Source organism: Heptranchias perlo, chromosome 7 (assembly GCF_035084215.1).
Source record: "Heptranchias perlo isolate sHepPer1 chromosome 7, sHepPer1.hap1, whole genome shotgun sequence".
In the NCBI taxonomy this organism is placed as follows: domain Eukaryota; kingdom Metazoa; phylum Chordata; class Chondrichthyes; order Hexanchiformes; family Hexanchidae; genus Heptranchias; species Heptranchias perlo.
The window spans coordinates 28,500,636-28,514,605 of NC_090331.1; the positions used below are offsets into that span (position 1 = coordinate 28,500,636).

Consider the following 13,970-nt stretch of genomic DNA (forward strand, 5'->3'; position numbering starts at 1 on the left):
CAAATCCATGCTGGCTCTCTCTGATTAACTGAAAATTCTCGAGGTGTTCAGCCACCCTATCCTTAATTGTAGACTCCAGCATTTTCCCCACAACAGATGTTAGGCTAACTGGTCTATAATTCCCTGGTTTCCCTCTCTCTGCTTTCTTAAAAAGCGGAGTGACATGTGCAATTTTCCAATCCAGAGGGACAGTTCCTGAATCTAGAGAACTTTGAAAGATTATAGTTAGGGCATCCGCAATGTGCTCACCTACTTCCTTTAAAACCCTGGGATGGAAACCATCTGGTCCTGGGGATTTGTCACTCTTTAGTGCTATTATTTTCTTCATTACTGTTGCTTTACTTATATTAATTTTATCGAGTCCCTGTCCCCGATTCAATATTAGTTTTCTTGGGATTTCCGGCATGCTATCCTCTCTTTCTACTGTAAATACTGACGCAAAGTAATTGTTCAACATGTCCGCCATCTCCCCATTGTCAATGACAATATCCCCACTTTCAGTTTTTAAGGGGGGTCAACACTGCTCCTGACCACCCTCTTTTTCCTAATATAACTATAAAAGTTCTTTGTATTGGTTTTGATATCCCTTGCAAGTTTCTTTTCATACACTCTTTTTGTAGCTCTTACTATCTGTTTTGTGACCCTTTGTTGATCTTTGTATCTTTCCCATTCGCCAGGATCTGTGCCATTTTTTGCCTTTTTGTATGCCCTTTCCTTATGTCTTACACTGTCCCTTACCTCTTTAGTTGTCCATGGCTGTTTTTTTTTGGCAAGTAGAGTTCTTGCCCCTCAGGGGTATAAACCGATTTTGTATCACATGAAATGTTTCTTTAAACATTTCCCACTGATCATCAGTCGTTTTACCCATTAACAGATTTGCCCAGTTTACTGTGGACAGTCTCTGTCTCATCCCATTGAAGTCGGCCTTACCCAAGCCTAGAATCTTAGCAGCTGACTCACTTTTTTCCCTTTCAAACACTAGATTGAACTCGATCATGTTATGATCGCTATTGGATAGATGTTCACGCACAGTTAAGCCGTTAACTAAATCTGGTTCATTACTCATTACTAAATCTAGTATGGCTTGCCCCCTTGTTGCCTCTTGGACATACTGCTGTCGAAAACTATCCTGGACACACTCAAGAAATTCACTACCTTTCTGACAGTTACTAGTCTGCTTTTCCCAATCTATGTGAAGGTTAAAGTCCCCCATTAAGACCACTATGCCTTTGTTACACGCTTGTCTAATCTCTGCATTGAAACAATCTAGCACTTCAGAGCTGCTGCCAGGGGTCCTATATACAACTCCCACTATAGTTTTAGATCCTTTCCTATTTCTCAATTCAACCCATAAGGTCTCTGTTGGCTGCTTACCTCTCGTTATATCCTCTTTTATCATTGAAGTGATTTCATCTCTAATCACTAAGGCTACTCCTGTTTTCATAAAGCTCCGGAAAGCCCATCTCTGCCTTCAGTTCCCCTTTCCATCCTCCTTCACCGACACCCCTTTTTCCTTCCGTGTCCACCTTACCCCTTGTAAACTGCTCAGAGTCAACGTAAGTTGCAATGATTGCAGCTCATACTACTAGAGGAGGTATAAAAACGAACCTGCAAGAAACTTGAAGAATAAGCAATAGCTGGGAAACAAATGGGGAAAAGACTGAGCAATATAATGAGAAAAAAAGTTATTCCCCCACTGGGGTTTAATTCCGTGCTAAATTCTGTGGTGCATCTTTCGACAGCAGCAGCTGCTTCCCAGTTTTTCTATGAGCTCTGCATATAAGCCTTGGCAATGAATGCAATTAAACAGGACTCTGTGGAAGCAATCACTGGTATTTGTCTTGTAAATTCGATGATTAAAAATTTGTTTGATAAATTTCCCATTGTTTAGCTAGTGGTTAAGATTTGCTTTCAATTTCCCAAATATAAAATCTGCAATGCATCAACAATTGTAGATAAAATAATATAAAATTATATTGCTGAAAATGTCATTTTTTTCCTACTTGGCAGATAACAAATGATGGATCCTTGTTCAGTGACTCGAAAGTCCTGACACTTTATGATGGTGTTTGCCAGATCTGTGATCGCGTGCCAGCTGGACTTTGTAAGTTGAAGGTAATTTGAGACTTTTGAATATTGATACAACAGAAAATTTGGGTTTCTCAATATAATGATGCAGCTTTAAGTGCTTGAAAAGACATGCCAGTGAGGAACTCACACTGTTAAAATTGAGGTGGTCAGTTTTGGTCAGCTGGGTGTCCACCCGGGGAGACCAGTTACCTTGGCGAAGATCTCCAAAACAAGTTATTGAGAAATCCAATTACAATGAGATCGGTTTCTCTGATAGAAAATGCAGACTTATCTCCCTGTAGGAATGCACAACATTTATTCAAGTCCAGAGAGATTAGGCACTGGTTGTCAAGAGTCAAGGCTTTGGGACCCCCAAGTGTACTCGGGGATACTGCTTCGTTTTAACCAGCGAAAACCAAGCTGAGAGCTTCCCGTTGCTTGTCCAGCCAAGGACCATTCTACCCTTTAGGCAGGAGTAATCAACCTGCATCCATTGGCCCTTGTGTACTTCCAATCCAGTCCTCAAAGCCCAGGCAACAAGGTCTTACTTGTGCTTATCTCTTATTCGGTGGCTTGCTGTTTGAATTTTGTATTCCTTGGGGTTTGGAAAGGTCTGTTTTTTTAGGATATCTCATTGATGGATATTCTAAATCACAATACCAAGACCTGTTGGTACGCATTATGAGAGACGTAGGCCTAGAAATTAGTTTGCACTGGTCTGTCGGCGCGAACTCCATGCAGAGAACAAACCCTGCGCCAAAACAGGTAAGCATGAGGCACACCCGATATTGAGTCCGATGAGCTGCAAATGCCTGCTTGCTGTCCCCGGGCAGCTGGCAACAATGATGGAGGGAAGCGACCGGAGGAGAGGAGGAAGCAACCAGGAGAGGGAGGTGGGCAAATGGGAGTGGGATGTTGCCGATCGGGAGAGAGCGGGGGGGAGGAGCGATCGGGGGAGGGCGGGGGGCAGGAGCGATCGGGGGAGGGCGGGGGGCAGGAGCGATCGGGGGAGGAGCGAGCGGGGGAGAGGAGCGAGCGGGAGGAGCGAGGGGGGGAGGAGCGATCGGGGAGAGGAGCGAGCGGGGGGAGGAGCGATCGTGGGGAGGAGCGATCGTGGGGAGGAGCGAGCGGGGGGAGGAGCGAGCGGGGGGAGGAGCGAGCGGGGGGAGGAGCGATCGTGGAGAGGAGCGATCGTGGGGAGGAGCGATCGTGGGGAGGAGCGAGCGGGGGGAGGAGCGAGCGGGGGGAGGAGCGAGCGGGGGGAGGAGCGATCGTGGAGAGGAGCGATCGGGGGGAGGAGCGAGCGGGGGGAGGAGCGAGCGGGGGGAGGAGCGAGCGGGGGGAGGAGCGATCGTGGAGAGGAGCGAGCGGCGGGAGGAGCGATCGGGGGGAGGAGCGAGCGGGGGGAGGAGCGAGCGGGGGGAGGAGCGATCGTGGAGAGGAGCGAGCGGCGGGAGGAGCGAGCGGGGAGAGGGGAGCGATCGTGGAGAGGAGCGATCGTGGAGAGGGGAGCGATCGTGGGGGAGGAGCGATCGGGAGAGAGGAGCGATCGTGGGGGAGGAGCGATCGGGAGAGAGGAGGTGGTTGGAGGGGATGGGGGAAGGGACAGGGAGAGGGGAAAGGCTACCGAGAGAGGGGGTGGAAGCGATCGGAAGGGGGAGTTAGGTTTAAGCGAGTGGGAGGGAGGGAGGGGCTAGCAGTGGTGTTCTGTACTACTGAACAGCCCTGACCATAGGAAGTTTCTTTTAAACAAATAAACGTGTCTGGTTTTCTGAACAAGTATACTGTTTTGTACAGTATTTAAATCTTTATTATGCTGAAGGGAGTATTTTGTAAATCTTTATTGTATTGGGATGCCCCTCAACTCTGGAAAAATCTACCACAGAATCTACATTCTCATGCCACTGAATTTGGCCTTGAGCTGCGATATAATTCCTAGCTATTGAAGTACAATTGACATCAGAGGAAGATTTTAAAAATGCTTTATATAAGTTACGCAGAACTTTTGAGACATCCCTTAACTTTGATAGCTTTTTTATTCAAAATTTAGTACAAATTTAATGTTTTTAACAGCTCATTTGCTGGGGGCATAGCTCAGGAAATAACTTGGATGACAAAATACTGACCTTGCCTGTTTCTATTCTGTTACACAAAATGATGAGGTTTGACTGCCAGAATAGGCCATTGCACTGCTTTTATTCCACTTGGCTAATGTTATAAAACCCTGCGTCAGTTGTTCTGCCTCGCAGTTTAATGTCAGCAGCCTCATGCTTCCTGCTGCCATTCCCTTCAGGGCACCTTATCAGGCTCTAGAATGAACGCTGCCCATCCCAAATCCCTCCTCCCCTCGCCCTGTGCTAAATGTGGAGTTGCCTCCAGGGTGTTTACCATGTTTCTGTCATTATCTTGCCTTCATCCTGACATTTGCTTAGCAGACCTCGGTGCAGCAATGTTAACTCTAATTGCAGGTCTCTGATTTAATACACCAAAGCTACATTCTGCACGTACAATGACCTGTAAGAATGTTGAGGTGCAGTCTGACTTGCTCATCCTGAAGTGTCACAAAATGATAAACCCAACCAGTGTGCACCAATTAATTGAGCGGGAGTTTTCTTAGTCTTTTTTTTTAGTGAACAGATTTTATAAGTGGATAACGAATACTATACGTTTAGTGCCATGAAGCTGATACAGTAACATAGTAAAATCTAGGAATAAAAAGCTAGTATCAATAATGGTGGCCATGAATCTACCGGATAGTCATAAAAACCCATCTAGTTCACTGATGATGACATTTAGGGAAGAAAACCTGCCGTCCTTACCCGGTCTGACCTATATGTGACTCCAGATCCACAGCAATGTGGTTGATTCTTAACTGCCCTCTGAAATGGCCTAGCAAGCCACTCAGTTGTACAATCCCGCTACAAAAAGACATAAGAATAAAACCGGACGGACCACCCGGGATTGGACACGACAAAGGCAAACCAAGCCCAGTCAACCCTGCAAAGTCCTCCTCACTAACATCTGGGGCCTTGTGCCAAAATTGGGAGAGCTGTTCCACAGACTAGTCAAGCAAAAGCCTGACATAGCCATGCTCATAGAATCATACCTTTCAGCCAACGTCCCAGACTCCTCCATCACCATGGCTGGGTATGTCCTGTCCCACCAGCAGGACAGACTCACCAGAGATGGTGGTACAGTGATGTACAGTCAGGAGGGAGTGGCCCTGGGAGTCCTCAACATTGTCTCTGGACCCCATGAAATCTCATGGCATCAGGTCAAACATGGTCAAGGAAACCTCCTGCTGATTACCACCTAGCGCCCTCCCTCAACTGATGAATCAGTCCTCCTCCATGTTGAGCACCACTTGGAGGAAGCACTGAGGGTAGCAAGGGCACAGAATGAATTCTGGGTAGGGGACTTCAATGTCCATCACCAAGAGTGGCTCGGTAGCACCACTACTGACCAAGCTGGCTGAGTCCTGAAGGACATAGCTGCCAGACTAGGCCTGCAGCAGGTGGTGAGTGAACCAACATGAGGGAAAAACCTACTTGACCTCGTCCTCACCAATCTACCTGTCGCAGATGCATCTGTCCATGACTGTATTGGTAGGAGTGACCACTGCACAGGCCTTGTGGAGAAGTCGTCTCGTCTTCACACTGAGGACACCATCCAATGTGTTGTGTGGCACTACCACCGTGCTAAATGGGATAGATTTTGCAGCTCAAAACTGGGCATCCATGAGATGCTGTAGGCCATCAGCACCAGCAAAATTGTATTCCAGCACAATCTGTAACCTCATGGCCCGGCATATTCCTCACTCTACCATTATCATCAAGCCAAGGTATCAATCCTGGTTCAATGAGGAGTGTAGAAGAGCATGCCTAGAACAGCACCAGGCGTACCTAAAAATGAGGTGCCAATCTGGTGAAGCTACAACACCGGACGACGTGCATGGTATAGACAGAGCTAAGCGATCCCACAACCAACAGATCAGATCAAAGCTCTGCAGTCCTGCCACATCCAGTCGAGAAGGATGGTGGACAATTAAACAACTAATGGGAGGAGGAGGATCCGTGAACATCCCCATCCTCAATGATGGCGGAGTCCAGCACGTGAGTGCAAAAGACAAGGCTGAAGCGTTTGCAACCGTCTTCAGCCAGAAATGCCGAGTGGATGATCCATCTCGGCCTCCTCCCGATACCACCACCTTCACAGAAGCCAGTCTTCAGCCAATTCGATTCACTCCACGTGATATCAAGAAACGGCTGAGTGCACTGGATACAGCAAAGGCTATGGGCCCCGACAATATCCCAGCTGTAGTGCTGAAGGCTTGTGCTCCATAACTAGCCACGCCTCTAGCCAAGCTGTTCCAGTACAGCTACAACACTGACATCCACTTGACAATGTGGAAAATTGATCAGGTTTGCCCTGTCCTCAAAAAGCGGAACAAATCCAATCCGGCCAATTACCGCCTCATCAGTCCACTCTCAATCATCAGCAAAGTGATGGAAGGTGTCGTCGACATTGCTATCAAGCGGCACTTACTCACCAATAACCTGCTCACCAATGCTCAGTTTGGGTTCCGCCAGGACCACTCGGCTCCGGACCTCATTACAACCTTGGTTCAAACATGGACAAAAGAGCTGAATTTCAAAGGTGAAGTGAGCGACTGTCCTTGAGATCAAGGCAGCGTTTGACCGAGTGCGGCATCAAGGAGCCCTAGTAAAATTGAAGTCAATGAGAATCAGGGGGAAAACAATCCAGTAGCTTGAGGCATACCTAGCACAAAGGAAGATGGTAGTGGTGGTTGGAGGCCAATCATGTCAGCCCCAGGACATGGCTGCAGGAGTTTTCCAGGGCAGTGTCCGAGGCCTAGCCATTTTTTCTTATTCATTCATGGGATGTGGGCGTCACTGGCAAGGCCAACATTTATTGCCTATCCCTAATTGCCCTTGAGAAGGTGCTGGTGAGCCACCTCCTTGACAACTGAGTGGCTTGCTAAGCCATTTCAGAGGGCAGTTAAAAATCAACCATATTGCTGTGGGTCTGGAGTCACATATAGGAAAGGATGGCAGATTTCCTTCCCTGAAGGAAATTAGTGAACCAGGTGGGTTTTTATGACAATCCGGTAGGTTCATGGTCACGATTACTGATACTAGCTTTTTATTCCAGATCTTTTATTTTAATTAACTGAATTTAAATTCCCCAGCTCCCAGAAATCAAGTCTCCGGATTATTACTCTGGATTACTAGTCCAGTAACATAACCACCATGCTACCATATCCCAGCTGCTTCATCAATGACCTTACATCCATCAAAAGGTCAGAAATGGAGATGTTTACTGATGATTGCACAGTGTTCAGTTCCATTCGCAACCCCTCAGATAATGAAGCAGACCGTGCCCGCATGCAGCAAGACCTGAACAACATCCAGCTTGGGCTGATAAGTGGCAAGTAACTTTCATGCCAGACAATTGTCAGGCAATGACCATCTCCAACAAGAGAGAGTCTAACCACCTCCCCTTGACATTCACCGGCATTACCATCGCCGAATCCCCCACCATCAACATCCTGGGGGTCACCATTGACCAGAAACTTAACTGGACAAGCCACATAAATAATGTGGCTACAAGAGCAGGTCAGAGGCTGGGTATTCTGCAGCGAGTGACTCACCTCCTGACTTTCCAAAGCCTTTCCATCATGTACAAGGCACAAGTCAGGAGTGTGATGGAATACTGTCCACTTGCCTGGATGAGTGCAGCTCCAACTACACTCAAGAAGCTCGACACTATCCAGGACTAAGCAGCCCGCTTGATTGGCACCCCATCCACCACCTTAAACATTCACTCTCTCCACCACTGGCACACCATACCATCTACAGGATGCAATGCAGCAACTCGCCAAGGCTTTTTCGACAGCACCTCCCAAACCCACAACCTCTACCACCTAGAAGGACAAGGGCAGCAGGCACACGGGAACAACACCACCTGCATGTTCCCCTCCAAGTCACACACCATCCCGACTTGGAAATATATCGCCGTTCCTTCATCGTCGCTGGGTCAAAATCCTGGAGCTTCCTCCCTAAGAACACTGCGAGAGAACCTTCACCACACGGACTGCAGCGGTTCAAGGAGGCGGCTCACCACCACCTTCTCGGGCAATTAGGGATGGGCAATATAAACGCTGGCCTTGCCAGCGACGCCCAAATCCAGTGAATGAATAAAAGAAATAATATACACACTTAAAATATTCAAGCAAAGAGAATCAGGTGCTGCACCTAAAAGCCATAATAGAAATGGTAGGAATAGCAGCTGGACATAAAATGCTCCAGAATGGTTGCAAAACTGTGATAAGAACAAATCAAAGAAGGTACACAGTGGCCCTGACATTTATGGGGAAGTGGAGGGAGGGGGGTTTTAGCGGCTGGGAAACCCGGAAATATGGGGAACGTGGAAGTTCTACCGAATTTAACGGCAGGACCTCATTTGAATTTTTTTCCTCCGTTTCCCAGCCGGCAGCTGGCCAGATTGAGGGGCTGGTTGGCTGTCAGGCAGGAAGGCCTGTGCAGGTAGGCTGCAACGGGCGTTGGGGGGGGGGGCATCGGATTGCTGGTTGGCCTGGAGTTCGGGGTGGGGGGTGTTTTGGTGGATCATAGAGAGAGAGGCGCCAATTGCGGCAGGCTAGCTGGTGCTGCCAGGGGGAAGCACTCCTGTTCCTTCTGGTCCACAAGTAATGCTGGAAAAGCACTTACCTGCCGAATCTGGCCGTTCTCGCCTCCCTTCATCTGTCGGGTTTCCCGAGCCCGGGAAACCCAGCCCGCGGGCTTTAAATGTAAATGGCTGCTAAAATTTGAGGCACGCAGCCTCGTTAACATATTTAAATTACTGCCCCCCCCCCCCAGTCTCGAGAGCAGGTTATTCTTCCGCCCCAGTTAAACCGGAGGAAGGTGCGTTCGAGGCGGGTTGAGGTCGGGTTTCAGATTTTTAAGAGTTTAACAAACCCCGCCCCCTCACCTCTCCCTCCCTTCCAGTGGGCGTTAAAGTTTCCCCCAGTGATAAGTAACAGCATTCATCACTTTTAATTGAGAAAAGATGACAATTAAAGTAATATTTACTTCATGAAATTGCCACAAAGAACACAAAATTCAACATTTGATTGGATAAGTTCAAAAAAAAAAGCAAGAAAGAACTTGCATTTTTATAGCGCCATACACAACCTCAGGACATCCCAAAGCTCTTTACAGCCAATGAAGTACTTTTGAAGTGTAGTCACTGTTGTAACATAGGAAATGCGGCAGCCAATTTGCACACAGCAAGCTCCCACAAACACCAATGTGATAATGACCAGATAATCTGGTTTTAATGATGTTGGTTGAGGGATAAATATTGGCCAGGACTCCGGGGAGAACTGCCCTACTCTTCTTCGAAATAATGCTGTGGGATTTTTTACGTTGACCTGAGAGGGCAAATGGGGCCTCAGAATAATGACTTTCGAAATGCCTGTTTTATGTATATTTGTTGTTTAGTATGATCATAATTAAATGTTGCAGCAATTGTGTTCATTGATCCTTATCTTAAATTACAAATATCACTCTCTTCCACAGGCAAAGACCTGTAACATAGACGGGCTGTGTTATGGTGAAGGAGATTCAAACCCAACAAGCCTTTGTTTGCTATGTAGGCCTGACATATCCAAGTTCACATGGTCTATAAATGAAAGTAAGTTTAAATTTATAGCCTTTGAATTAATTAAGGAACTTGCTTTTGTATTTCTTAGAGAGAAAAATGGGGGAGCAAATGTTTTATTTGGATTTACTCTTAATGTCTTCATTTTTGTATTTCTCTAAGACAATCAGCCGCCAATATACCAAGCATCCACTGCTAAGCTCCAGACATTCTTTGGTGAAAATTTTGTTTACCAGTTCACAGCTGTGGATCCAGAAGGATCAGCTGTACTATTCCTGCTGGAGTCCGGACCACAGAATGGCAGTCTATCACCTGCAGGACTTCTGATCTGGAAAGTGAATTCTCAAGAGTCTGGCAATTTTGACTTTACGGTGTCTGATGAGTGCAACGCACAAAGCAGATATTCTGTTCAGGTGAGTACAGTAAGTTCTACTTAATTGAAGAACTCTTGCATATTTCTAGTAATGGACCAAACCATTTTTGATAAATTGCCATACAAAATATATATTAGCACAGCAGCTTATTATGACATTGAGTACTTAAGGAATTATCTAGAATTGCATCTTGTGAAGACCCACATAAGAACCAAGTAACCTCTTCCACATAAAGTTACGTATACAGAAGACTGTATTTAATAATAACCAGGAACAATGATACAAGTCAGCAATTGCAACTCTGCTTTTCAGTCCATCTCCCCCCTCTCTGCCTTGCCCTCACTGTTGTAGAAATTTGTTTGTTGTCGATATGTGTTCTTATTGTAGAAGTAGGAAAGCAATATTACCTTTGAAACCTATTGAAGTCATAGTTTTGATGTGTAAATATGATACACAGTAAATAGTTAAATATATTATTGTCAGGTTTTGATACAAGTACTGTATACTTAAGCATGATATTCAATACAATAGAATATAAAGGTAACTAGGCAAAGATTTAGTATGGACGCATTTCAGGCTGACCTGTAAAAGTCGATTAAATCAGATTGTGGGAGCAATTTTAACTTAACCCGCACATCGGGAAACTGACTAGATCGGGTGCAACGTTGGTTTTACGTCCCGTCCAGTTTTACTCTCCGTTAAAGTCACTGGAGAGTAATATCGGGCAGGGAGTAAAACCGGCGTTCCATCCAATCCTGTGGGTTTCCTGCCTGGCAAAGTTAGATTAAAATTACCCCCAGTGCCTCTCAAGCTAGCTGCAAACTGGTTTTACTTTCACCAAGGCTCCTAAACCTGCAGTTTCTTTGCACAGAGTGCCTGAGGTAGGAAATGGCATTGTATTGTAGAATTAAAATTCATTCTTGGGAGGTAGAATTTTATTGACCTCATTCAAATTTGCTCCTTGAACCATAATAGAGCAATTACATAGGGAGTGTTCAACAATGGCTATTTTGTAATATGATGAAGGAGCAGGTCAAGGTAATGCCCTACCGTGACCTTATCAATGAGTCCTTGGCCAAAAAATGCCCCATAGTTAATTTTAAAAAGTTAACTTTAAAAACTTTAACTTTTTAAAAAGTTAACTTCTGAGTAAAATAAAAATGATGAAGCACTGGCCGATCTTCTAATCTGCTGATTGTCTTCATGCCTCTTCTAAGGTTGGGCAGTGAAATGTGTCTTTTTAATGCTCAACCCTGGCTTCCAAAATCCCTTGGACTGATTGGAAAGGAATATCAGCGCGATGTATAACGAGCGGCCGATCTGCATCAGATAAGGGGAGGGGTTATAAAATCAAGCATTAACAGGTCTTACAATTAGAAGAGGTTTGTCTTTAATGAAATAGGACTATGTTTTAAAAATAAATGGGCCGCATATTTGGGTAGCTACTTTACATTGAAAGTACCTCCTCCTTCTGTCTTAGGGGTAAAATTCCAAAAGTAATTAAGCTCAATCCTTTTTTTTAATCTATTCATATGGTTTTACTAGGTCTTGCGTGAGACATTGATTGCTGTAACTCTCACCATAGAGAAGAATGATACTATGTATCCTGCTGAGAGAAAAGTAGAGCTCCAGCTGGCTGAGAAATGAGTAGCACTAGAATGCTTAGCTTGTACACCACCTCGCAGCAGGAGAAGGATTAGCATCAAAGTAACTAATGAATTGAAAAACAGGAAATAGAGTTTTAATTATTGTTACAGCAGGTATACCTGCTGCAGTCTGATTTTTTGCAAGAAAAATACTTTTTAAAATTTGGTTTGGGTAACTTATAAAAAGTGGAATGGCCATAGACATACATGCTGTAGTGCTGCCAACAATGCTAAGGGAAAAAACTACACAAAACAAACAGCAAACTCATAGCAACAGGGTCATTAAAAACCCAAATCTACTTTGTGTGTATGTTATTGAAAAAAAAACTCCTGTTTACAATTGTGATAGTCTATCATTATACTGCTGCCTAAGCTGACTCAAGTGTTCCTCATCTTCCTTTATAGGTTGCAGTGAAGTCATGTGGCTGCATAAATGGTGGAGCATGTGCTACAAATATGAATTTCCCTCCAGGAAGTGGTGAATACCTCTGTGCGTGTCCTGTCGGTTTTGAAGGAGAGTTTTGCCAGGAAAACATAGATGAATGCGAATCAAATCCATGTGGTGTGGGCACCTGCGTGGATGGTATCAACAGCTACTCATGCAAATGTCCAGCTGGTCTCACAGGTAGTAAGCTATATTACTAAGTATAAATAATACCATAGGTAAAAGTGCAAGTTGGATGAAATATGAAAGAGTGTGATTTGGTATATGTTGAATATTTTGTAAAAATAATCAAAATCAAAAAGAGATTTGACAAATAATGATTTATCTAATTCTTATTTTGTTAACCCTTTTGCAATGCAGGAAGAGGGAATTTATCTTATGGAATTATCATGATTATAACATTGTAGTAGTATTGCTGTAGTTCTATGGCATAACTAGGTGGTTATCTGAGGACAATTGCTCATCATATTAATAATTTCATCATATTTACATAAGACTGCACTTGTGAATTTCTCTGAATACTATATACAGTCTTTTTATACAAACTCTCCTTTCTTTCCCTAGCCCCAAAGTATAATGCCAGTAGCAAAGTGGGAAGTCTATCAGGCCTACATTCCATATTTCAATTCAATTTTTTTGCAAGTGGAGGGAGATGAGGCACTATCTAGTCTTACTGAGGGGAAATTTATGTCCCTAGTTTGATCTGTTTTGCATTGGTACTGCTGTTGTCTTTACCTTTGTCCAACTAGCAGTTCATGGAATAGTGTTTTTCAGAATTGTTATTTTTAATTGAAAGGATACCAAACAGTATCAGATTAATAACTCTTTAAAGGAAATCAACATTGCTTACCATCGTGGACATTGTCTATCGGAACAGCATGATGTATTAACATTTCTTGGCTATGCCTTTTTCTGTCGTTTGTTCCTTTAGTCACCCCTCCTAATCTCTCTGCCTTTGGCCTGGTGTCTTTTTTCCACACCCTGCTGTGAATCATCCTTGGATGTTTTCTACATCAATGATGCCATGTAGATGCAAGATTTTGTTGCTGTTGGCATCTCTGTTTTCTATGGAGCCCAATCAAAGATGATCTCCAAGGGTGCTCTCTGCTCTAACCTAGCCCTAACTACCAAAGTCATTGATCACAAACTGCGTCAGAGGCAGGCATTGCACAAAACCCTGATCCAACAATGGATCTGGAAAATCGTTCTCCTATTCATACAGCCATTCTCTTCTACAGCCATTCACAAGTTATTTTATGGTAGAAATAATAAATCACTAGTACTAGGACATTCACTTGTCTGTTTTTCTGCATGGATCACCGAAGTCTCTGAAGGGTTTGTGCTGTTGAACTGATATGAAATGTCAAATCTCTTGTCTCGCAGTTTTTTTAACAGAAGCTTTCCAGACTAAATGAGTTCTGACAGCAGTTACACCTCTTCCTGCTGTTTAAGCTGTTTAATTCAGCTTTTAATAGTCCTAAGCCCAGCTGGATGTTTTAGGACTAACAATGCAGATAAATAACTATATGTAACCCTTTCATTTCTAAAAAATCTGTCTAAAAAGGCACATCAATTTATTTTTTGCTTTCATATCTTTATTTTTAAAATAAAAAAGCATACTTGCATTTTGTATTCACTGTACAAGCCGTGTTATACAGTACTTAGAGTACATCAAAGTTGTTGGTACAGTTCAGCACATGATGGAAACTGCATCCTTTGAGGATTAGGGAAATTTAGTGGCATCTCTCAGAT

At 44.4% G+C, this 13,970-nt stretch overlaps 1 protein-coding gene across 1 annotated transcript in view; it reads left to right on the forward strand.

Annotated features, from left to right (window-relative positions):
• Positions 1–13,970, forward strand: part of si:ch211-246m6.5 (von Willebrand factor D and EGF domain-containing protein) — a 222,272-nt gene that overhangs the window by 136,502 nt on the left and 71,800 nt on the right. Inside the window, exons 15-18 of the mRNA XM_067987197.1 lie at positions 2,011–2,115; positions 9,672–9,786; positions 9,916–10,166; positions 12,179–12,398. Of these exons, the coding sequence (XP_067843298.1) occupies positions 2,011–2,115; positions 9,672–9,786; positions 9,916–10,166; positions 12,179–12,398 (691 nt within the window). The remainder of the gene's footprint in view (positions 1–2,010; positions 2,116–9,671; positions 9,787–9,915; positions 10,167–12,178; positions 12,399–13,970) is intronic.